Here is a 24,713-nt window from a genome sequence, read left to right as displayed (position 1 = left end):
TTTAAAATCAGAGAATCTGTCCCAGCACCAGCTGTTTTATGGACTGAGTGATAGGATTTGAAGATCTCTGCTGCTAGAGGTGGTTATTTCACATTTCTGATGGCCCTGCTGAGCAAGGCCATTGCTGGCTGTAGAATTGGCACATGGTCATGGGGTTGATGTTTTTAATTAGACTGGAATTGAGGAGGTGACCATGGAGTGACTCCGTTATGCAGCTGCTCACAGCACCACTGCCACCCCTGGCATCTGAGGTGTTACAGGATGCTGAAAGCAAGATGTTCAGGTTAAACCTGAGGCAGAGTGGGACCTTGCCTGGACTTGTCAAAATGTGATGTTACAGCTGCTGACAGAAAAACACTTTCTCCCAACAGAACACCACTGACATAAAATAAAATAGAGGGACAAGTAAGTGCATTGTTTTCTCTGAACCGACTTTGGCAGCAAGCTGTAGAAGTGCTTGACAATTATCTGAGAGGACCTTCCATTCACTGCAAAATGGTTTCAGGCTTCTTCTTCCAAGGTGATCTTTACCTCACTATGAGCAGGTACTTACTAGAAATAAGACAACATTTAGTTTCAGACTGAGGTTATAACATGCCATTTCACTTCTACCTTGTCAGCCTCCCTCCAGGAAGCCAGGAACGCAGCCTTCTACAACATCCCTTTGTAAAACTTTCACCTGGCAATTCTTGATTCTTTACACATTTTCCCACATACCAGCCTGCTGTTAGCCACAGGCTGCTAGTTCAGACCCTGAAATTTGGTCCAGCAAATTGTCACCCAGACAAGCATGTATAACTGCATTAGTTCTGCACATGTCAGGCATAACTGAGGTAGCCAATGCATCTGCAAAGCCTTGCCAGTTATTAATGTAATAATGTTCTGAGGAAACAATTTATTAATGATTTCTCCCCAGTGGATGCACAGTCCTTACCACACTTCCATATACCCTGGGGTAGATATGAAATAACCTCTAGGTTTCCTCTGTTCCTCAGAGCTACTTCTGAATCCCCAGCAAGGAGACAGTTATTAGGCATTAAAAGCATTAAGTTACCTCTGGCACTCAAAAGCAACCATCCCTGGCTGTGCTTACATAGGGAGCAGCTGTTTGCTTTGCATTTTTCTGCCAAACACCAGGCAATGGAAGCTGGAATGGAACCCTCCAGTTTGCCTGCTTCAATGAGCCTGACTTTGCTCCCTGTTAGTAGTAAATCACATGACTGAAACAATTGCTTTAATGCTTATATGTTAATGTAAGAATTCTTCTAAATACTAAATTTTCAATTTTCTGATAATTCCTGTGATTCTGAAAGCAAAGAGTTTCTTTTAACTCTGCAGTGTTTTTCTGCATATACTTTCTACTACACACTGCAATCACAGCTTTATGGTGTAGTACCTAATGATTAATTAAGCTGGAATCAATAGAGAAACAATCTAGACAGTATAAGAGGAGATACTTAGAAACCTAAATAAGTAGAACATAATGTTGAAGACATATTTCTTCCTGCTGTTAGCTTGTTTGGAGGCTTGTGTCATTAGCTCTTATGTGGTTCTAAACTAGATCTTTCTATTGTCTGTTAAAATTGTTTTCACAGAATCACAGAATTGTTATGCTTGGAAGGGACTCTAGAGATCATCCAGTCCAACCCCCCTGCCAGGCAGCATTACCTGGAGCAGGGCACACAGGAATCATCCATGTGGGTTGTGAACATCTCCAGAGAGGGAGAACTCCATGACCTCCCTGGGCAGCTCTTCCAGTGCTCTGCTGCCCTCAATAGAAAGAAGCTCTCCCTCATATTGAGGTGAAGCTGTCTGTGTTTTAGTTTATGGCCACTGCTCCTCCACTGGAAAAAGCATGGCACCTTCCTCTTGACACCCACCTGTGGGAAGATGGATTGGGAGAGAGTAGAGGTAGTGCTGAAGGTGATCTTGCCCCTGAGGAGTTGCATCTGTACTAATTACCCAAGAGTAGAAACAGCCTCGTCCTTCACAGGTCACAGCTGTGTCCAACAAGGATGGTCCAGTAAGGATGGGTGCTATAAAAGAGTGGATGGGGGGCTGGGAGGAGAGCTGGCTGTGCTGTGCAGGGTAGGGTTAGATGGGTGTGCTAGGGACAGGAAGGGACAGGAAGGAGTCAGCTGGCTGCGTGGAGGGAAGAGACAAGGAGTCAGTGCTGGGAGGAGCTGCCTGTGAGAACTCTCAGAGAGAAGGTATGAGAGCTTTACAGTAGAAAGATAAACTGACAGTGACAGCTCCCATCCACTATCAACTGATGCTGATACCCGCCTGTGAGATATTTATATTGATTAATGAGATTTTCTCTCACTTTTCCCCAGACTATGCAGGCCCAGCTCCCACAATTTCTCCTCATAAGAGAGATGCTCCAGACCCCAAATTATCTTTGTGGTCTTTGCAGTACTCTCAGGTGTCTCCTTGTCTTTCTTGCACTGAGGAGCTCTTTGCAGGTCAGTGACACCTAAAATAACAGACCACAGAGGCACAGATCATTGGTTCTGTGTTTGCTTGGGATTGTTTTGAGGTATTCAGTGAATCACTAGAGTTTCAAATTTGCAGACAAATTTGAGTACAAGCCTATAATATTCTTGATAGACAAAAAAGAAAAGCCTGTGCTTATTTGCAGCAAGAGGACAGAAGCCTCGGATCGAGTATTAATATCAATTATCCTTAATAACGGTAATTTCCGTGTCCACAATGAGCTTTGCACTGCTAAGATTTAAAGCCTTTACAAGTCAGTAACTCAATGCTGAATTTAAGGCAATAAGTTATAAAAAAATTTAAGAACTTGTGCAGCACAACATATTTGATGTGACATATTCAATTACCATGATCCTATATCTGCTCTGGATATTTTGACATATCAGTATTAGTTATGCATTAAATCTTCAGCAGATGCAAGTCAGCAAAGAGATATACAGCAGCTGAACTTCAGACTGTGCATCTCTCTAGTTGTTGGGCTCTGTGCATCTTTAACTTACAAGCAATGAACACTTGTTTGTAGCATTAACTAATGGCATTTAATAAGCCTGATGCTTGTTTGCAGGAGGACTCGCATGCAGTTGCAGTGGGGTCAATGGAAATAGTTTTAGGATTTCAGCTCCAACATAAGCTTGATTAAAGTTTTGATTTAGGTCAAAAATGCTATGATGTTGCTCTTTTTGTATGAGTAAAGAAACTCTACATGAGTGTTTTTTCTGCAATGGCTGGACAATATTTATGGTGGTACTTTCATGTATATGTTGTACTGTTCCTCCCTGATCTTCTGTAAAACAATGGCTATTCTCCACAGCTCAGAAGAAAATGGGAATTGAGGCAGGATTGCTATTTCTTCCACAGGAGCCTAGAAGAGGTCAGGAAAGTGAGATATTACCTGGGTCATTAATTACCCAAACCAATTCCATCCTGAACTTTTTGTCTTTCTTGATAAAGTGAATTATTAATAACAGGCAACTGTTTTGTTTTTGACAAATTCACATCCTCTGTCTTCTGGCTATGTAATCAGACCACTGAATTCAAGTTTATGAACCATTGTCTCAGCAACTGTCATCTTGGCATACTTCTCAGGTATATTGTTGTTTTTCTTCATATTTCAATTGTTTTCCAGCATTTGTCCCAGCCTTTCTCTTAATAAACACACATTAGTGCAATATTTCTGAATCTACAATCCTGGAAAACTGGAAACTGAAATTTGAGGAGTTACAGTGACATTGTCATGAGAACAGAGCAACCTTTGAAAAAAGACTTATTTAATTGTTGCCATGGCATTGTCTTCCTGCTATTGCTACAGGAAATCCTGCTCTTTCTGCTTGGAAGAAGCTGGTTGGTTCTACAGTTGTAGCTTTCAGAACACAGAGCTTCCCTAGGGCCTTTGAAGATGAAGTCCATCATGGGATCTGATCATCTTTCAGCAAGCAGCAAACATGCTCTCCCTCTCCTGCCTTAGACTCCAGTGTTTCCAAATCAAATTAAGAGAACAAATGCAGGCAGCCCTGAGTCACTCAAAACCCTTTCAGATCCAGGGGATTTCCCTGAATCTCCTTATCCAAAACAACCAGTGGATGACAGGTCTCCATGCCTCCACATACAGTTCCCCAGGCAGACGATGGAAAACTAGGGATTTTCTGAAACTTGAACATTGAAAGCATATTGCTAGTGGCACTGCTTTTAAGAGGGCCAAATAATACTCAATGATTAATTCTCATGAGTTCAGATTGATGGGAAAACACTCTGATGGGCTGGGATAGGAGTCCGATTTAACAATTGCTGTTTGAGCAGAAACAGCCCTGCTGGAGAGGAAACAGCTCACAGCAAGGATCTCAAAATATCCTGGTGATGTGCTCTTGGAGAAGGGTTGTGAGGCTGCAGGTGGAAAGGGAGTGCATCTGCTTGGGCTGGTGCTGCTCACTCACAGGCTGGACAAGCACTGTTAGCCTGCTCCCAGTGATCCTGGGAGCAATTGGAAAGCCGTGAGGAGCCCCGGCTTCACTTCCAGCTGCAGATTTTACATCTGCATAGCCACAGGCACCTTGTGCCTCCCACCCTGGTGCTAAAAATGGCTAAGTTGGTTAGACCCTTTTAACACCATGTCTCAGTCTCTTTCTGTGAAAGAAATTTCTTTGTTGCTTTCTTTTCTCTTTCAGCCCAGCCTTGAGGTTTATTCCCTCCTGGGCATGCAGTTCAGACTGAAGACATGCAAGGCTGGGCTGGGTGAAGACACTGTCATTTTCATTACTGAAGTTAATTCCCCCCTAAGAAGCTGCTGGCTGACGAGGTATGACCACAACACAGCCCATCACCATTTAGACTGGCCTGTTAAGGAGAACTTTAAATAGATATATTTATTTTTGATCACCACTAGCATCCCGTGTTGCTAGCACAAGCACAGTGAAATGAATCTGGAAGCAATCAACTCTATTAAAAACCACAATGAATACAGGTTGTGCCTCTGGGCCATCAAAGCCTCTTCTGTTTCCAGTACATTATACCTTGTTCTCAGCCTGATCATAATTGGCTTATTAATTAATTAATACTTCAGAGACACTGTGAAGCTGGTAAACATCGCATAAAACCAACAAATATTTATATCTTATTAAACATAAAATAGGATATTTTGTAAGTAGAATTAAATTCCTTTACTGCCTCACAGTTTGGAGCTTAGCTGACAGCTAGTCTTAGAATACATTTAAAAGTGTGAGCATTTAGGAAATAATAATTATGCAAGTAGACTGATGAGATCCATGCACACAGCAGTAGCTGCTCCTCGTGTTCTTGGCAAGAGGTTACCAGCACATTCCGAGATGGATGCATCTGCAAGAAGAGCTTTACATTGTGATACCATACAGAGGATGGTTTTAATTACATGAATTTATTCTGACACATGGATCCAGTTTTGTTCTGCTGCTTATGTGAGACACTGCCTGCAAGGGTACCTTGGTGAAAATCACTCTGGCACTGCTTGGGCTGCCTGCCCTTTGGTGGGCTGGGAGCCTGTTCAGTATGCACCTCCTCAGTGGGGCCTCCCTGGAGCACTGGAGGAGGCCCAAGAAGAGATTGTGCTATGTGCCTGCAATCTGGTCTCACTGGAGGAGTATTTTATTGGTTGACACTTATTAATTTTATCTCATTAATTTACATCAGATAGTAATTTCCTCTCTGCTTTCTTAATAAGTATTGGGAATGTGATTATTCTCCTCTTGCAATAAATTTCTTCTTTCATTCATTATGGAACAATTATCTCTGGGATGTTGAAGTATCTGGTGTACTAATAACTACTAATGATCCTGGGAGTTGATATATGGTGTATGATTTGTCCTGGCCACTGGAAAAGATTAACACTTTGAGTTTGGCATCATGTGTACTGGAGTGCTGAAGTCTGTGACTATATTTTGCAATACTAATTACATAATACAATGTTTAATATAATCAACTTCCATGTTTATATGGTTGTTCCTTTACGATTTCAATGGTCTTTAGGCTTGGAATTGAGATGTAGCCTGCCAGGATTTAGGGAAGTCCCTAAAGACATGGGACCTTTGCAGCTCTGATCTGTGGTCTCATGGATTTTGCAGAAGGTAAGTAATATTTGACAAGCACCAAAATCAGCAAGACTTAATTTCAACAGAAGGAGCATTACCCTAACATTTACAAGATGAAAGGTTTATTGACTAGATTAAGAATATTTATTAACTGTGCTGAGAATGACATAATTGAACAGCCCTGTGAACATTCTCCTAATGCCCTCAGGGTAATTAAAAGCACTCAGGCTGCTGCTGAGTTTTGTTTGCCTTGAATTAGCAGCCTCCTTTGTGGCTACACCTGCCACAGCAGTGCCCATGTGTCTTCCTCAGAGGGAAGGAGCCAAGTAGGAAGCAGGGACACCAATCGCACTCTGCCTCCCCAAAAACACCTGGGTGTCTCTCTTGAGAAAAAGGTTGACAAGGAAGGAGTGAAAATGACAAGGTAGTTAACTGTAGAGATCCAGAACCACTCCAGGCTGGGACATGGCAGAGAGAAGAGCAGCTCCTTTCCTTTCTTGCCTCCTCCCACCCATGGTACAATAGGTTCTGTACATTAGGTATGAAGAGGTTGGGTCACATTTTGTCCATGAACCAACTTTAGGTTTTGCAGCGTCTGGATGTTTAGGGCTAATGTTGGCCTCTCTGCTTTGTGTGCTTGAGCTGAACTGCTGCAACAGCAGAATCCAAAAGCTAAAAAATACTTATTCTGTCAAGTAACTCCATTTACTTATGTATACATTTTCACTTTCTACTCCTAAGAGTATACAATTGCTGTTTTTTTTTTTTTTTTATGTGGATAAGAAAGTCATATTATGTTGGAACCCAGGACATACCTCTGGCTGCCCTGGCTGTCTCAAGACCCTGGAAGTCAAAAACACCTGTGGCTTTGATTTTAGCCTGTGGAAAAAACTCCCAGCTTTGTATGAAGAATTACAAGCCACAAGGATTTGAGTAGTGGGTAGTTGAATTAACACAGGGTGAAAAAGTAGAATTTTGGGGTTTTTATAATGAGGTTCAAGGGGACAAGACAGAGGGATTTAGGCATGCCTTAGCCTTCTTCTCCTTCTTCTTGTCCTCCATGTCTTGCTGTGATGGTAACACTTTTCTGTTGGCTTAAGGTAGAGACGCTGTCTAACAAATGATAGATATTGACACATATTGTAAACATACAGGTAGTTTTTAGTATAAAATGTAAACATCACCCTAGAGTGCAGACAGAATGCCATGGATGACTTGCTAGACAGAGCTCAGCAGGTCAGAGAAAGAATGTTATCAATAAGAGAAAATAAACAATCTTGAGAAGCCGACTCTACACATTCCAACTTCTTCTTTGGCTATGCAGGCTGGGAAACAAGGACTTTTACATTCTTGGGGTCACCTCAACACCTGGACTGCAAGAATATTACATGATGACAGTATCCAAAAGCTTAAGACAGCTGTCAATTATTCAAGCCACAGTTTTTCTCCCTCCTGCTGCAAACTACACTAATAAATAGTAAATAATTTGCTGTCAGAACAGATAGAGACACATCCTTTCAGAGAACCTTAGCATTTCTATCTCCAGTGCTGCATCTGAGAACATCCCTTCATTCACAGTGCAGCTTCCATCAATCAGGACAGCATCACAGGGGAGACAGAACCTTTCTCCACCTAAAAGAAATGTGTCTCCAGGGACTAAGTAACAAGATTCCTGTAGACCAATACAGGTGCACAAGTTTTGGGCAGTTAAAGTAAGTCTCAAGACATACACAGGCAGTATCAGTAATCTTCTCCACTGTATTATTTTAAACCAGTGCTTCTTAGAAATAATATTGGCTGAAAAACAACAGCTCAAAGATCAGCCCTTTAAACCTCTCTCTCCAAGTGAGCATGAATGAGGAACTGAGGCCAAGAAAGAAAGCACATACCTGGATGGGAGCCAGGTATGTGTCTAGACTTCTTAAAAACCACTTGCAAACTGTTTGACAAGATTGTGTAATCAGCAGAGCCATGAAGCAGGTCTTGGAAGGCCGGAATTGTTATCTAGTTGTTTATTTGTGAAATTAAATTTCCAAGCTGTTCTAGACTCTTAACACAATTTACTGGTTTCAACTATATAATGACAGATGCTGCAGATGCATCATTACTGCATCACACAGGCTGCATCCACACTTCTCACTGCCCTGCCCACCTCACCTCCCTCTGCCCCATTCCTCCTTTGCTGTGCAATTCCAGATACATTTCAACATGTTAGTTCATTATACAGGCTGCTGAGGAAAGTAAGATGCAGGTGACTCACTCCTCTCTTGGTGCAGATGGTATCCTGAACTTTGTTTTGCTCCTCAGTGAGGTGGTGCATCTTGGGAGGATGCTGTGCATGGGAAAGTGACTGCAGCAAGACACCAGTAGTCAACAAAAAACAGGAAGTAACAGTTCTGTGCTAACAGCACAGAAACTGAACTCAGAGTTACCCAGGGAGGTTTCACATCACTGATTAAAAGACAGGATGCTAGTTCATTAACATAGAACATGCTGTGGGGACATGGATCCAATTTTCTGGTTGATTCCAGTTCATGCCCCTGTATCTCCCTTGGCAGTTCCTGCTTCATGCCAGAGTCAGGCCCCTTAAATATAGCCTGGCTGTCTGCAGTCCCTTAGTAGAAGGTTCATTTGTGCTCAATAGTTGCAGAATATCAACAGAATGGCCAAGTTGTCAAGATTATCATTACAAAACTGCCATTGCAAGAATAAATACAGAAATTCTAATTTAGTTTGGTGTCTGAGCTTTGCCAGTTATTGCAATCTAATTCACGCAACTGGATCTCCTGAGATAATGATGAAGTTGTCACTTCAAGTCCATTAGACAGAATGCTTTATCTTGATTTAAAAATTGCAATTGCAAAATTATGGATACCGGTACTCTAAGTACAAAGGTACACTGGCACCTCTGAACACTTGTTCAGTGTGGGAGTGCTGCTCATCCTACAGATACTGAAGATGCAAAACTGTGATGTGTAGCCAATACACCTGTGCTGGTAAAAGCCCCAGCTTTTCACATGGACTTTGCCAAAATCAGTGAGAGGCAGAAATAAAATTTCTTCTGGGCAGCACTCCACAGACAGCACTTCAGCTTCTCAAGGCTGAATCTTGTCCTTGCCCCATAATTCAGCTCAAGAACAACAATTTTAACAGTGAATTTGGAGGCAACATAAGCTGTGCCTGGCTCTAAGCAGCATGTGATCTTAACAAACAGGTCAGTGCACCTCAGAGCTGCCACTCCTTCACTCCCTCCACCACCTCTAATCACACCTCACCATTCTCAGGAACTTCAATTCTCAGTGCTGACTTTTAAGCCTTATGTCTTCCTAAAGATTAATAAAACATTTGTCAGGAGCCCCCTTGCCTGGCTGGTGATGCTGTGCCTGGGGCACCCCAGGACAGGGCTGTTCCTCCTGGCTGCTGGGGAGCAGCTTATCAGCTTACACATGTGTGTAACTAGAAGATGTTGGCAGACAAATCTCTTTGGCAGCAACTATTTTGGAAACCGAAAGCCAGACTTTGTCATGACTGTAAGTCATGTGATTTCCCAGCAGAGCCATCTAGCAGAGGTGGCATTTCTGATGTCATGTAAGTGCTACTCAGGAGACAGTACTTAAACAATGGGGAGGGAGAAAACTGAGTTAGTATAAAATAAAACTTTGATGTTTTATGATTTAAGAAAGTCACTGTGAATATGAAATTTACTTGGAAAAATCCAAAATCTAATGGACTGTGAGGTCAGCAGTAATCAGCCTTAGACTACTGCTAAAATGATGGTTTGATTTCCTTGTGCTTCCATACTTTTAGCTACTCTACATTCTGTCAGCCTTATAGCAACATCTCTCACTTTTATGTTTTATGTTAAAAGAGGCCACAAGCCCCACAGATATCTGAGAGCATAATTTTGGTTATTGTGGTACCTAACTAACAACAAAAGGTTTAGATGACATTTTTTGAAGATTTACTAACCACTTGGATCCTCTGAAGTAGTGACAAACTATTCTGTAGTGCTAGTGGAACTAAAATAGCCATTGAAAGTGTTTTCTGCATAAAGATTGGAACTTAAATGAATTATTCATCTGACAAATTTATCATCTGACAAATCTGGTCCTTCATTGAAAATGTAATGCATTCTTTGACATTCAGTAGAACAAAAAGTCAGACACTAAATCAGGGTGCCAGTCTTTGGACACTGAAGTTGTATCTGGACTGAATTACCACAACTTATGAGGACCAGTCTGCCTCCAGGCACTACCATTAGTGTTTCAAACATGACGTTTCATCCTTGGATGGAAGTGCAAAGTTCAAATTTAACAAACTTTTCAGAGTGCCACACTGGAGTTCTCTTCAAAACCTCTCTCCAGTGGGCACTGAAAGATTGGCAACATCAAATCTAACCAATTTCAAGAGCCCTGGAACTTTTCATGAATTTTGTAGGGTTTCAAACATACTTCAGTAAAAGTTCAGGCACATACTAGTTTAGAGTCCCAGCCTTCATAGGTGTCTCCCATTTTAAGACACTCATGTAGCATCTGCAGCCCAGTAAAGTGAACACAGATGGCATGACAATATCCTGTATGCAAAAACACATGCCTGGCATTTCTATATGCAAGCTCAGCAAGTAATTATCCATAACTGTTCCCCCTCTTATCCACAAGATGTGTTTGTTTTGTCCTTTGTAGAGGAAGATCTGTCCTCCTCTGTGTCCTTATTTATGCAGGAAAAAAACATCCTGTGTCTGTATCGTACGAGAAAATGAAGGTATGAGGTGAAAAAAAGCAAATAAAAATAGCAATTTTGCAAATATTTCCCTCTATTCTAAAACACACTTGTGCTTTACTCTGCTGTTGAGGCCACAGGCAAGCCCAGCAGCAGCATTTCTCTGGTGATTTGTAGTCTCTGGACTACTAAACCAAGGCTGTTAAAGAGGAGCGAGTGTGCCTCAGCTGGACTAAAATAAAGATCATTAGCAAGAGCCTCCATGAAAGGGCAGTTATGATTTGGCTGTGGTTCCAGCAGCTGTAAAAAGCACAAGCACTCCAAGTCTGTGTTGCTGCTCAGACAGGAGACAAGATGGCCCTGTCCACAGGAAAAGTTCTGTCAGGAATAAGGGCCAGCAGCAGAAGAGGACATCAGTCTTTTACAGTACTGCTCTCCAAGAAGGGACACAGTCATCATATGGGAAATATTTAGCTGTTACAAGTATACAGCACCTCCTTAGCTTCCTATCATTCCTATCATGTGTGCTAATAGCCAAAAAGGTTCACCAGCTTTCCACCATGGATTATGTCTATGAAGTATTAGCCACTCCATCCCAAAGCATCCAGTGAAATCTGTATAATTGTCCCCTCAAGTGCTGGCCTGACTCACTGCCCTCTGAAAAGGAGCAGAGGTTATTACAGTGCTTAGAGCGGCAGAGGTTAAACATTACCTAGCATCTGAATTCTGCTCTCTTGCAGGTAAGGCTGTATTTCTGCAGCAGGCAAGCAGTTCTTTATCTCCTCAATGCAACAATTACTACAGGTTTATCAAGACTTGATATTTTTATAGTGTCAGTGATACCTAAACATAAATCACACGCCTGGTCTGCAATGCTACTGTTGCTGTCACTGTATTACATGCAGCAACACATTAGTTTTGTCAGAGAGTTCATAATAGCACAGCGAATTTTGTCTTCAGAAAAATGTTATTTTACCTAAAAGACAGCATGTCAGGAGTAACTCCACTAAACCTGCTCTTTGGTGCCCCAGGCTGTAAGGAATGCAGAGAGCATCCAGCCTTCGCCTTCCAGTGGCTTTTGCTGTAAACTGGGAACCCATGAAAATTTTGGAGACATTTCTAGGAATTAATATGAAATATTTCTAGTTTGTGTCAAGTTGTGTGGCTTTGTGACAGGCATTTACCATTAGGAAAACTACTGTAGGCAGGAAGGTATTTAATCCATTTGCTTATGTCAAACTTGTCAAAAACAGATTATAAAATTGCTTTGAGTCAAATACATTTTTTTTCAAGTTCAACCAAATCTTGTTTGGTTAAGTTTGTTGGTTTTTTTTTTTTTTCTTTTCTTTTTATTCTTAGCTATTATGTCTTTATTTTCTTAGTTATTTTTAGGTTCAAGCTAGATTATTTTCAGACTCTGCTCTGATGTAGATATGTTGACTTAATGATTTCTTTGATTTGCTGTTTCCCAAGCTGATTTTTAAATCTAAAAACCAAACAAATTTTTCCCATTATTCCCAACTTGCTGTTTCCTGGCTTTTTGTGGCATCACATGAGCGCTTTAGCACACAGTGGTGGGAAAATACAGTTTCCAGTAATAAAGTGCTTCTCAGCCCCACCCAGTAAAAACATTGTTTTCCACAGCTGGGGCTAATCTAACTATGAAGTCAACTAAGAAGGCACAGCTCCCCGGCACTGCTCATCCACAGAAGGAAGTGTTCCTCTTGGTCCAAAGCCCTTCTGATTGACTATCTTGTTGTTTTATCCAGCTGGGGACCAAAATTGCAAAATGCAGAGAGGACAAAGGCAGATTAACATCAGAGATTAACATCTCAGGGCTAAGAGAGTATGTGAAGGTAGAAGCTGCTTTTTTTTTTTAAGTAGGTAACTCTTGCAAGAATGTGCCATGTTGTTGCATTTATGTATGGCAAATACAGCACAGCAAAGTGAATAATTCCTCATCAAAGGTTAACAGATGAGGGATTTGAGCTGATGATTGAATTGTATCTACAATTATGGAAAAACCATAGACTAAACCTCAGATGGTTCAACTTAAGAGCATGTCACAAAATTTTTAAAAATTATTTTGAGACCTAGCTGGCTCCACATCTTTTATTTCAAGCCCTAGGTCCTTGAGGTTAATAATCCCTTCAATGTTTGCTTCTTTTGGCACTGGTAAAACTGATGCCAGGAGGCAGCCCAATTGTGCAGAACCTGCCCTGGTAAAGCAAGATCACACCACAAGGGACAGCATGTCCTTGAAGGATGAGATCATAACTTGTAATTCATACATTCTACTCTACATTTTTAATGGATATCCTGAAAAAACACCTCCTGCTCCCCCCCCCCCCAAAAAAAAAAAAATTAAATAATGAAATAATTCTGCTCTGCAGGTCAACAATTTTTTTACCCATAAAATGCAAATATCACTTGCTAAAAACTAGAAGGGCAAACTGATTTCCTGGTAGCAGTGAGCTAGCAAGAGAGTGCTTCTTGTTCCCATCATAGGAAAAGCACAATGGTGCTGGGAGTGGACACTTTCAGAAAGGTTTGGCTGTTTGCAGCTCCTTTTAGCTCTGGAAGCCAAGTATTGCCAGAATCGTTAAAACAAAAAAAAAATAAAAAAAAATAAAAATAAAAATATAAAAAGCAAGACACTGAGTAGCAGTATCTGAAACTCCACAAGAAGGAATCCCAGGAATGCCTGCATTCAGCAGCCTCTATCAGAAGTTCTACTTGTTTTTTCAAAGTGGATCTGCCCAGAGGAGTGCTGCTATTGCAATTAGCTACTTTTCATCTGGAGCATCTCCCACCCTTAGGGACCGCATAATGCAGTTCAACAGAGGGACACAGCAATAGCAATAGTGTGTTTCAACCACAAATACTTTACCAATATTCAGCAAGGTGTTCAATTTATAGCTGGCAGCCATTTGTATAAGGGCAAGGGGACAGAGGAAACATCATCTTGGCTTTATGTCACTGCAGCAGATTTATGCTTCCAGTAAATTTAGATGCAAACAAGAGCTGGTTACTCCTAGAATGGGAGAGTCAGCCCTTCCTCTTTTTAAGTCACTGAGTCCTTTTAAGATCAAATGCAACTGTCCTGCACATGTGACCACAGCAGTTTCCTTCAGAGCGAGTCCTCACTGCTGTCAAATGTTGGATTGCTATGGCCTCCCATATTTCCTTCTACTGTTACTGCCACAGAATCTGAAAAGAAGGTTTCATTCAGAGGTGGCCAGGCTGAGTCCTGCTCCAACACCTGCTGCAGCCTCTTGTAGTGGCTCTTTGAGCGATACCGGAATGTCTTTTTCAGAAGCAGCCACAGGGGTCTGTTCTCAATGACAGCTTCCTGTAAAGCAAAAAGAGGGTTTAAGAGGACCTGGACAGCCTTTTACTCTTCATCCAGAGTAAAAAGAGGAGACCCAGATCTCCCATCTGCTCTGCTCATCCATGTCCCTTAAACACTTTTACTGACCACATTTCAAAGCAGCTCCTCCAGAGTTCTCCACCAGAGAACTGTGACCAGTTCCTCCTAAGAGTCTTCAGGATCTGAGCAGAAAACACCACAGACAGCCCATATTTTTCTAGCCTGGGGCAGGGCCTGGTAGGTCCCACTCACCAGAGGAAAGAAAAGGTAGCCAGACCTTGCATTCCCTTATCATTCAGATGGAGTACTTTAAGAAAAGGGAGCAAGGGTGAGGTAGCAGCTAGATAGTCCCAAATTGGGCTGAGGAGGAGGGAGAAAGAGCAAGACTAGACCATTTTTCCTCTCCAATTAGTGCTGACCAGCACATCCAATGATGCATACCTCGACAAGGAAGGACACAGCCAATGTGACTGCAAGCATTCCCACCATGGAGATTCGCCATGTGGTAGGGGTGCAAACAAGCTGGGGAAAAAGCAGGAGAAGCGTTGCAAAACATTGCCAAGTTCACCATGTCCCTGAGTGCCACACTACAATTCTTTTAAATACTTCCAGGGATGATGACTCAACCACTTCCCTGAGCAGTCTGTTCCAGTCTGTAACCCTTTCACTTAAAACTTTTTCTCAATCTCCAGTCCAAACTTTCCTTGGCACAACTTGAGACCATTTCTTCTCTATCACTTGTTACATGGGAGAGAAAAAGTGGCTATAACCTCCTGTCAGGTAACTATCTCCCCTGAGCCTCCTTTTCCTGAGACTAAACAAACACAACTCACTCAGGCACTCCTTACATGACTTGTGCTCCAGGTCTTCAGCAGCTTCATGTCATAAAAAGCCAGACCCCCAAACGGGCTTACCCTGCTGATGAGCTAATACTGCTATTTGTCTTGAGGAATTACTGATAAAGATGCTATTAAATCTATGATGCAGTAGAAAAAACAGAGAAAACCATTCTTTAGAACTGCAAGAGGAAATCTAACTGCCTTTTAAATTTCTAATATTAAAAAATAGTTCAAGCTAAGTATTTCAGCCCCAAATCCAATTCCAGCTTCCCAGAGATGGGACTGGCTTTCTGGCTGTAGCTGAACTGTTTTTGGAGATGCCAGCTCAGATTGGCAGTTTCTCCAGGGCTAGGCAATTGCAGAGGATTTTATTGCTTCCTTTTCTCTTCTCGGCAATTCCTGCAAGATTCCCTCCAGTCTGCTCGGGCTGGGAATTTTGCAGTTCAGCCCAAAAGCATTTTATCCCCTTGCAGCTGCAGTGCTGAAAAATGTTCTGTGCCACCACCGTCCACAACAGGACGATGACTTGCTTTAAAGTGCCACCTCGTGGCAGGTTCTCTGACTGGGTCTGCCTGCTGAGCCGGGCTCTGCAGATAGTTACAGGCAGCAGTGGTAAGTGGGCTCTTTGACATTTAAAATCGAGACTCGGACTTGATTTTAAATTACTATATTTGACTATCTTTCTTTTTGCAAATTCCATTAATCCCATGTCTAAACCGACTTACTAACTGACATGCAAGCATACAGGACTGGAAGCTGCACTGTGTTCAGCACTTGTGACTCAAAGCCACTGCCCTGTTTGCAAATGTACAGAAAAAATAGCTGTGAGGTGCTTTTCTTGTTTTGTTCCTGTGATTCTTACAGCAAGACTGTGAGAGTGTCACAGCAGAGGAGGTTAACATCTTCCAGCCTCAATGTAGTAATTGTCAGCTCCATTGACAACCCCATCCTTCAGCTGATGTAGATCCTATCCTTCCCTCACATTTCCCTTGGGATGGATTTGCACAAGACAACTCCCAGCTTGCATTCTGCCAGACTACCTAAGTCAAGCCTTATTGGTATTTATTAATCAAGGATCAAGACAGATCCTCTCTTGCCATGGCAGCCCCACTAGTCTTTCCCTACAATTGTTCTAAACCCAAATCCTGCTTTGGGAAACTGCAGGCTCTCTAAAATTTAAATGGGAAGCTTCAAAATATTGGGGACTGGAACTAAAAGCTGCTCTGAGTGCCAACTGGCAGATTTTGACAAGAGGATTTTGTTCAGAGTAGCACAGCTTGAGAAACACAAGAACATGGTGCTTTATTTTAAACTTGCAGAGCCCAGCCCTGTTCTGCTCGTGGCTTCACAAGCCACAAACATACCACACATAAGTTTAGTAATGTTATCTTCTGTTGCTTGGACAATGTGCTGAAACAATCAAAATTACATGTGTAGCTGTCCCGCTGAATGCACAGATATTAGTTTGGAGTCACTAGATTTCCAGAAGTTTCTACAATCCCATCATCTAAAATCTACCTCTTTAAATATGATTTGTCTTTAGAGGCGCCATGTCTCCCTGCAAAAGTCTGTGCCTCTTCTTAAAACAATCCCAGTGTGCTTATAATGGACTGGCAGTAGGAAGAAAATCCCCTTTGGAACAATACTCACATCCATCTTGGAGTAGAGATCATCAATGTCAGCAAACACCAAGAAGAGGCAAATGCCCAGCTGCACTGTGAGCACCAACATGAACACATCTGAAGGGATAAGAGCAAAGAAAGAAACCCACAGCTTTACGAGCAATCTCAGATGTTTGCCTTTACTATAGAAGACTGCAATATTTTTCTGTTACACAGTCATCAAAAGAATACATGAGATAGAAAGGAATTTTCAGCAAAAGAAAAATGAACAGAATAAAACTCCACCTTTACTCAATCAAGTGGCTATACATGAATGTGGGGCAAGAACTGTAGCCACAGATTTAAAACACCAAATGTGTATTTTGAACATTTGATTTGACCTTTACATCTGAGAAACTTCATAGCCTTCCAGTGAGTTCTCTCTCTGATCACAGTATATCCTGTGACTCAGAAAAACAGCCAGGATATAGTCTTGATTTTGTTAACGTGGTTAGGAATGCTGCCTTCAACTTCAGTGATCAGTATCTTTTTTTGCTCTTGATCAGGATGTAGAGAGTCAAAGTAATGGAGAACCTATTGCCTTCTCCATCTGTAGGTAAATGTTCCAGTGATGTAAATTAATTTTCTCTTCAGCTGGCATGCACTGAACTTCATCCTCCACCCACTCATTTGTGTTTTGCCTTGTTCTGGGAGACTGATGACCCATTTTTCTGCTCTCTACAAGGATCGTTCCCTCCTCACTATTACTATACTGAAACATCAAAGCCATGAAACCTGCAGCATTATTGTAACTCTTCAATAAATTAAAAAAAAAAAAAAAAAAACTGAAAAAAAGAGCTGAAGAGAGTTCTGTCTAAGAGCATGCTGCAGGATTTGTCCCAAACAGAAAAAGAACAGCTCTTCCAACTCACTGTATCTTCTGGAACTGTCACAAACATATGTGCTCATCTTTCCTTCACATGACAGTCTTTCTCCTGATTTTTTTGGCTGCCATAATTTTGGTCAAGTTTAATTTTTACCTATTAAACTGACCTCCCTATATAAGTTGACTTATATATCATTCCTTCTCTCCCCATACTTACAGTTGGTGTAGATGGGTTGCCTGAAAGGCTTTCCCTTGGAAAACACTAGTGCTACAATGAGGCAATTGATGGTACTAAGCAGCCACACTGTGGTGTTTTCATAGCTCTTGAAGCCATTGTCTATTTGCTCATGGGCTCCATCTGTCACCCCATGGAGCCCCAGGCTGGAGGATGAATTCCTCTCATGGTTGTTCGCTGACAGACAGGCACTGAAAAAGAGTGTCACACTGCTCAGGGAATGACCATTGTCCTGGTTATTTCCCCCAGCTTCCACTGCTAACTATCAGAAATCCTCCCTCACAGCCATGATATTGGTAATGCCTTCGATCTCACCACTGGTTGAGCTCGATGAACTTGTTAGAGCTTGAGCTCAAACCTTGTCTCTCCTGCAACCAAATCCTCCTCTCTGTGCTCAGCAGAAGCATTCTCACCACATGAACTGTGTGTCAAGGTTGCTGGAGAGCTTAGGGACCTCAGACAACACTGGTTAAAGTGTTTGCACCCTGTGGGTAGCACAGGATCTGCTGCAGCTGCTCATCAGACCTGCGGTTCAGCTGACAAATAGTTTCATGCAGACCTGCCCCACTAGGTCAACCCTGTGGCATCCAGAGTCCCAGAAAGGGGTCCTACCTGTGTATATTGGTCTTGGAATACCAAGGCTGCTCCTGGACCACCACAAAGCCGAAGATCTGCATGCTGAGGCTGAAGAGGATGTTAAGCACCACAGAGAGCAGCAATGGGGGTGAGATAAGCTGGCTTGGAGGCCTGTAGGGGACCAGCTTTGGATAGGCACGTGTGAAACTCACTGAAATATGCACAGATGTGTTTACTAGTGTGTCCAAAATACAAGCAGTGATGCTGTGTAATACTGACTGTATCAATGGCACTTTTGCAGTCTGTAATATTCTTCATAAAACATACAAAGATTGTAACAAGTACAAAACACAGACTTGTTTTCTTACAAAATCATATTGACACAGAAGAGGTTAATTAATGTCATCTATCATGAGGTATTTTTGAAAAAAAAAAATCTTGGCTTTTTATTTTATTTGGCTACTGTCAGGCCAAGATTATGAACATATACTTATGCTCTTCTGTTCTCTTTCTGTCACTTGTCAGCTGTGTCTTGGGATTCTTTGCTGCCTGTGTTCTGTTCATCTTCCTGAACTAAACACCTAACCAGGTTATTTGAGCTGGAGAAGGACAGCATTACCTGACACAACAGGTGTTCCTCTGTTCTTAGGGTTAACAAAATTATCCAGACTTTGAGTAAAAGAGTTATGCACAAAGCTTTGGTGCAATTCCAGATAAACTACTTACAGCAATGTAGCTTTTGGCACCCAGTGTTGTTGTGGCTTTTAAGGCTTGATTTCATCAAAGTCTTTCCCTGTTGCCTGTGTTCCAGCAAGGGTGGAACATACCAGGATGTGGTTTTGCTTTATGCTTTTCCTGGCCCTGTCCTTGCCATTCATGCTTCTAAAACTCTCCCTGCACTTATTCTGTCTCAATAACATTCTCTTTCTCTTTCTGCCTCAGCACTGGTTTCCCCTCTTACTCTTGGCTTACAGCTCCCTGCTCTGTAGTGTCTGACATCTGTCATTTCTTTCTTCTCTATTTTCACCTCTCTTTTCTTTCAGAGCTCTGGTTTACAGCTTCAAATGTGAGCTGGACTCATAAAAGCTAATCTCTACTTTTTCTTTTGGGTGTGGAGTCAGGTGTCTTCTTAATCTACCTTCCTAAATCAACAGGAAAGTGCATGAATAGACTTTGCACTGCACTTGCTGTGGGTTTACTCCTTGGTTCTAAAGATGGCATCCCCCAGTTAGCAACAAGCTACATGCTCAGCAAATGCACCACTAAGTACTTCCCATCTTTAGGGCTTTTTTCTAACAAGACCCCTATTCTACTAATCCAAACATCCTGTATTCTACATAGAGGATGTTTAGTCTGCAGAAAGCTTGGCCTCCATTTTCTTTCTTTCTCTATGTACAATTATGTACTTCCAAGGAGGAGAAAAATATTTGAGATCATTCTCTCATTAATACATAGGATGACTAAGGGGCTTACTTGTCACACCAATTACAGTGGTAATAGCCAAATCTTGGAACAAAAACTGGTAATTCCCAAAGGCATTTAGTTGCTGAAAAGAGGAAAACAAAGAAGAAAATCACAAATCAGACATTTGCCATGGACATGTTTCTATCATCTCCAGAAAGCTGTATTATATCCATGGAGCTACTGTCTTTGTTCTGAAATGCTGCTCTGCAGATAAGGAGACCACACACTTTACCACCCTGCCAATAGGTTCCTCACCATTTGGCCTGTGGTGAATATTCTCATTTTGCACATTATTTAGACTAACTACACTTTTAGTTCACTCCAGGCAACAAAAATAAGAATATTTGAATAGACTGCTTTCTCACTGCTGGGTTATTTCTGAGCACAAAGCCCTCCTCTCCATCTGGGAGAAAGCCATGAAAAAGTGGTTTAAGGCACTCCAGGGGATTTGCTTACTGTCAAGCTAATTCATGCTTTAAATGCTGAATAAATTGTAACAGCATATGCTTACAGCAGATTCTTCCTTTTCACAGACATATGCCCTCATCCAAAGCACCATTCAGTATCTCAGATTTCTTTCTGCCTGGCTTGGATCTTGAGCCCTCTGGCTGAAGTTAATGGGAAGAATCTTGCCAGTTTTCTGCTGAGGGTACAGGAGGACCATATGATCACACCACAGAAGTTTGCAGCTCAGGTAAACGTAAATCTCCATCTCCCAGTTTCATGTGGTTTTTATGTCCTATTTCTCCTACAAGGAAATAGTAGCTTATCCAGTTCCAGCCAATGTGTTCCCAATACATACCCAGTAAAGCAGGAGAACACCAAGGTACTGAATTATGCTGTACAGTGCCATGTACTTGAACATGCAGAAGGAAGTGACAAGAGCAGCACGGCCTTCCCTGTGTGAAGGCACAAATAAAGGACAGCAATTAGGTGGTGGGGCTGTCCTGGTGCCAGTTTTCTCAAAAGGCTCTTGAAAACAAGGCATGTGTCACAAGCAGAAAGGCCTCTAACAGTATCTTGCTGGGAGGTGAAATAAATAAAATCTGACCTAAATGAAAGTAAAGTCATCACTTGCAGATATCTTGTTCCATTAAATAGGCTTGATTCCAGTCACCTGTAGACTGCCATTTACCTCAGCAATTTTTTCTGCTGACATTAATAGTGTAGGTAACACTCCATATGAGGAAAAACTTGCAAAGCCAAGCATCTGATCACTTAGCTCAGAACTAACAAGTCCTCTCCTCCTACAGTGAACATGCAATATCCAATCAGGATAATGCTCTCACCCTGGCTACTCAAACACTCCAGTAAGCAAAATCAGGATCCTGGCATAATAGATACCATATTTTAGTAGCATAATTTATCAGAGGTAGGACCTAAAATTTGTGTACAGGTTGGCTGATGGACATTTGATTCATCTTTATGGAGCATTGTTCATTTTGTTCTTTCTTTTGCATTTAAAATACTTTTGATGACAGAAACATCAATAGTAAATACCCTCCTCTTGTGATAATTAATGTCTCTTACAGAAATTTCAGATAGGGACTAAGCAAATGGCAATTTCAAGGTGAAAGACATTTATTTTTCTCTAGATATTCATATTGTGACTCGGTGGGAACACACAAGCCTAATGTTTGAGAGGAGTGGGAACTTTCTTCTTTATGAAATAGGAAGTAAAACCCATGCTTACCTGATTAGCTCTGGAACACAGGCTATGCTGGGCGTTCGGGATGTGAAAGGTGAAGCCACAGACGCCTCCTGCTCCGACAGTGATATCCCTGCATGTGCCACTTTCAAAGCCTGAAAGTCACATTCCTCCTCAGTGCTCACCAGAAGACACGGAGACTTACATGTCAGCCAAGCAGTGACCCCTTATTACAGGATGTGTTCTGTGGCAGCAGTGCCTCTTCACTCCCTGGGTGTGTTCCACCCTGAGGGTTCCTCCAGTGAGATGCCAAGTCCAGGGAAAGAATGGGGATGAGAGCATGGGAAAGTTCATTTTCCACAGACTCCACATCCATCCACTACCTGTGTAAGACAGGTTTGGCTCTGCCTCCTTTTTTAGTACTTGCTTGTTCCCACACTTCATGCAGCTAGTCTAGGTTCTCTGCTTGCTCCCCCCAGGAGAATCTTCTGGTGTTTTTTGCAAGGAAAATGAACCTTGCAAAAGACTGACTGGCTCTTTAGTCTTTGAGATCACAAACTGCAAAAATCTCTGCCTAGGACAGCTCTTTCATGGAAAGGACCACATAGTGGGATCAGGTCTAAATCAATCCTGGTGATAGTACAGCTGCTCTATGAATAAGTGGCACACTCCCATCTCCAACATGTGCTCAGTTTGGAATATTCTACTGGCATTGCATTAATTTCTCATTTTTAAAATATACTGTAAAAACATTTCACTTACCCCACAGTCATTGGCTCCATCTCCACACATGCCCACAAAGTAACTTAAAAATAAAGTGATAAGGCAAATGAGGAATCAGACACTGCTCCATGCACGTAATTTATACAAGTCATACAAGATTTTGTTAAAAGCCTTTCTAGAAAGTTAATGCCTGTCTGGCCAGACAGCAGTTGAGGTGCTCACAACTGCACACAACCAGGTTGATAATCTGAAATGGTTTAAAGTTCACCTAGCTCTAGAACAAGGCCTGGGAGCTAATTAGCTAAAATAAGGGTGAGGATCTTCAAAAGGCTTGGGAAAGAGCTGAACAACAGGCAACAAGATGCTTATGACTCAGAAATATCTCTATATCTATATCACTGTGACTGTGAACAATCCAGACTGCCCTGCCACATTTTATAACCCATCACACTGTAGATGTACAGAGCCAGCAGTAGCACTGTAAAATGGCAGCAAGCTCAGAAAAGCTGCAGTTCTGGGAGAGATTCTTAAAAGTCTTGGGGAGACAAATGTCAATCCTTGAGGCCCAGAGAGAAGTAAAGATGAAGGATGATAGGAACAAAAAAAAGCCAGGACCATTGAAATATTTGATCTTTGTCAGGTTGCCAAACCAGAACTGAGTTGAGTGTCTCTTTTTTAACAGACTTTTGGAATTTAATTGCCAGCTTGCAGATGTGTGAAGGTTTTGGTTTTGTGAGTTTCACAAAATTCTATGCTAGACAAAAGCTAGCTCTTACTGGACTCTTTTCAAGCCTGGAAATTCAACAAACAATTTCAAAATCATTAGGAACTTACTCCAGCTTTTGAAACTCTTCTACAAGGCTGGATTTCTGACTAGGAGACATTCTAGCAAAAACTGTTCCATTCAGCAAGAGCTATAAGGAGAAAAATAGGAAATTGTTTTTAAAACACTTGAAGTAAGTGACTTCAGTAATAATCTGAATTTTAATCACCAAATATCACACTTATAAACAACTGATTCTAGATTCTGAAGCAGGAAAGGCTGATGATCAAAGATAAAGTGGATCTTAATAAATATTTTGAAAAAGTAACAATGACAATAAGGGCAAGAGGCCTGGTATGCCATTTGAGTTACCTGATGAACACAGATTGCCAGGCAGTTATAAGAAGAGAATCCATGAGAGTATCCTGTCCATGGAACAGACAACCTATGCTGAATTGCACCATGTAGAATATCACATTTTCTCCTGTTCTCCAAAACAGGTCAGTGCTGTACAAGGGGTAGGGATATGGGCACAAATGTTTTAAATCATGTCCTCATACCTTAAGGCATGCCTGCTCCTCTAATGTGCAGAGAAAATTACAGGTATTTTCAGATCCTTCCCCATATAATAATATCAGAGATTCATTCAGCCCATAAATATTTCAGTGTTATAATTGTTCCCAAAGATGTCCTGATACAGGTCTCTTCAGCTAATTGGACTGGGACAATTCATATCTCCTGAATGGCAAGGCTACTCCAGTTACATAATCCAGATCTTACCTTTGGAAGTAAGTGCCTGAAATGCTGTGCTACAATTTGGTAAGATTTTCCATTCATGGCAAAATGATACTGGCCTGATCCCAATGCCAGCCTGATTCCTGGCTCAGTCTGATTGTCATCCTCCTATAAAATGAGACAGAATGAGTGCTGTGCCCAGGCCCTCGAAAGATACTCTGCATTTGCACAGGCACTACTACAGACAAAGTAAAGGACATACCATGAAGAGGGTGTTTTGAAGGCTCTGGGAGACTTGGATTCAAGCCCCCTTGCCTTTGCTTGGATTTGTAAAGGGATTGAGGCATATAATGCCAGTAACTTAAGTGTTAACTGGGTGTTCGTTGCATGGATTGTTGCATTTGGTAGAATTCATACAACAGTACCAATCTGGTGGGCTGCACTGGAAATGAGAGGGACTAAAGACAGCATATGTGCACCACATCTAAGGAAGTCTTTGTGCAGTGAAACACAAGGCACAAGTTGCTCAGTCTGAGGAACCACTGCAGATATTCCACACCATCTGCCTGACTCTGTGCTTCCCAGAGAAGGGTCAGCACCTTCAGACTAATTCTTCAGGGAGAAACTAACTGGTCTTTTTCCCCAGCTTCTCTGTGGAGAAGCTTCATTAAATAAATTTCTTAGCCTGGCTTGCCTATGATTCACTGTGTATATGCAATTTCTCAACAGTGGGTCTGTGTTTTAATTCTGCAGGTATGGGAAAGTGCTAACACTCTACCTGCTTGAACAGGGCTGGTTCATTCAATGCAGCTCCACAGGTTTTAAGTCCACATCTACACCATCAAATCTTGTAGGAAAAGCAAGCATTTAAACTGGCATCAGCTAAGCATGAGGGCTAGAGACAAATCTTTCTGGGATTTCTGCAAATCTGGTCTCAAACCCAGCTAAGCAGTTAGCAAAAATGTGTTCCCAGGATAAAATGCTAGGAAGTAAGCTCTAGGGGAGCACATTTTTATAAAGATCCCCTCTTCATAAACACTCTTCTAGCACATATTCTGGCGGTGATTGGCAGTTCTCTGTTATACTACCATAATCCCACTC

The 24,713-nt window shown here is 41.8% G+C and overlaps 1 protein-coding gene across 1 annotated transcript in view; it reads right to left on the bottom strand.

Annotated features, from left to right (window-relative positions):
- Window positions 1-13,902: 13,902 nt before the first annotated feature.
- ATP13A4 (ATPase 13A4) overlaps window positions 13,903-24,713 on the bottom strand; it is a 36,883-nt gene continuing 26,072 nt past the window's right edge. The window contains exons 20-30 of the mRNA XM_021536808.2: window positions 23,658-23,780; window positions 22,949-23,028; window positions 22,154-22,196; window positions 21,437-21,546; window positions 20,546-20,642; window positions 19,753-19,825; window positions 18,316-18,490; window positions 17,686-17,894; window positions 16,632-16,720; window positions 14,584-14,664; window positions 13,903-14,124 (exon numbers count right to left, since the gene is read on the bottom strand). Coding sequence (XP_021392483.2) covers window positions 13,903-14,124; window positions 14,584-14,664; window positions 16,632-16,720; window positions 17,686-17,894; window positions 18,316-18,490; window positions 19,753-19,825; window positions 20,546-20,642; window positions 21,437-21,546; window positions 22,154-22,196; window positions 22,949-23,028; window positions 23,658-23,780 — 1,302 coding nt within the window. The remainder of the gene's footprint in view (window positions 14,125-14,583; window positions 14,665-16,631; window positions 16,721-17,685; window positions 17,895-18,315; window positions 18,491-19,752; window positions 19,826-20,545; window positions 20,643-21,436; window positions 21,547-22,153; window positions 22,197-22,948; window positions 23,029-23,657; window positions 23,781-24,713) is intronic.

This window comes from Lonchura striata, chromosome 10 (assembly GCF_046129695.1).
Source record: "Lonchura striata isolate bLonStr1 chromosome 10, bLonStr1.mat, whole genome shotgun sequence".
Taxonomy (NCBI): Eukaryota; Metazoa; Chordata; class Aves; order Passeriformes; family Estrildidae; genus Lonchura; species Lonchura striata.
The sequence above is the reverse complement of the archived record's forward strand: the minus strand, read 5'-3'. Positions and strand labels throughout refer to the sequence as shown.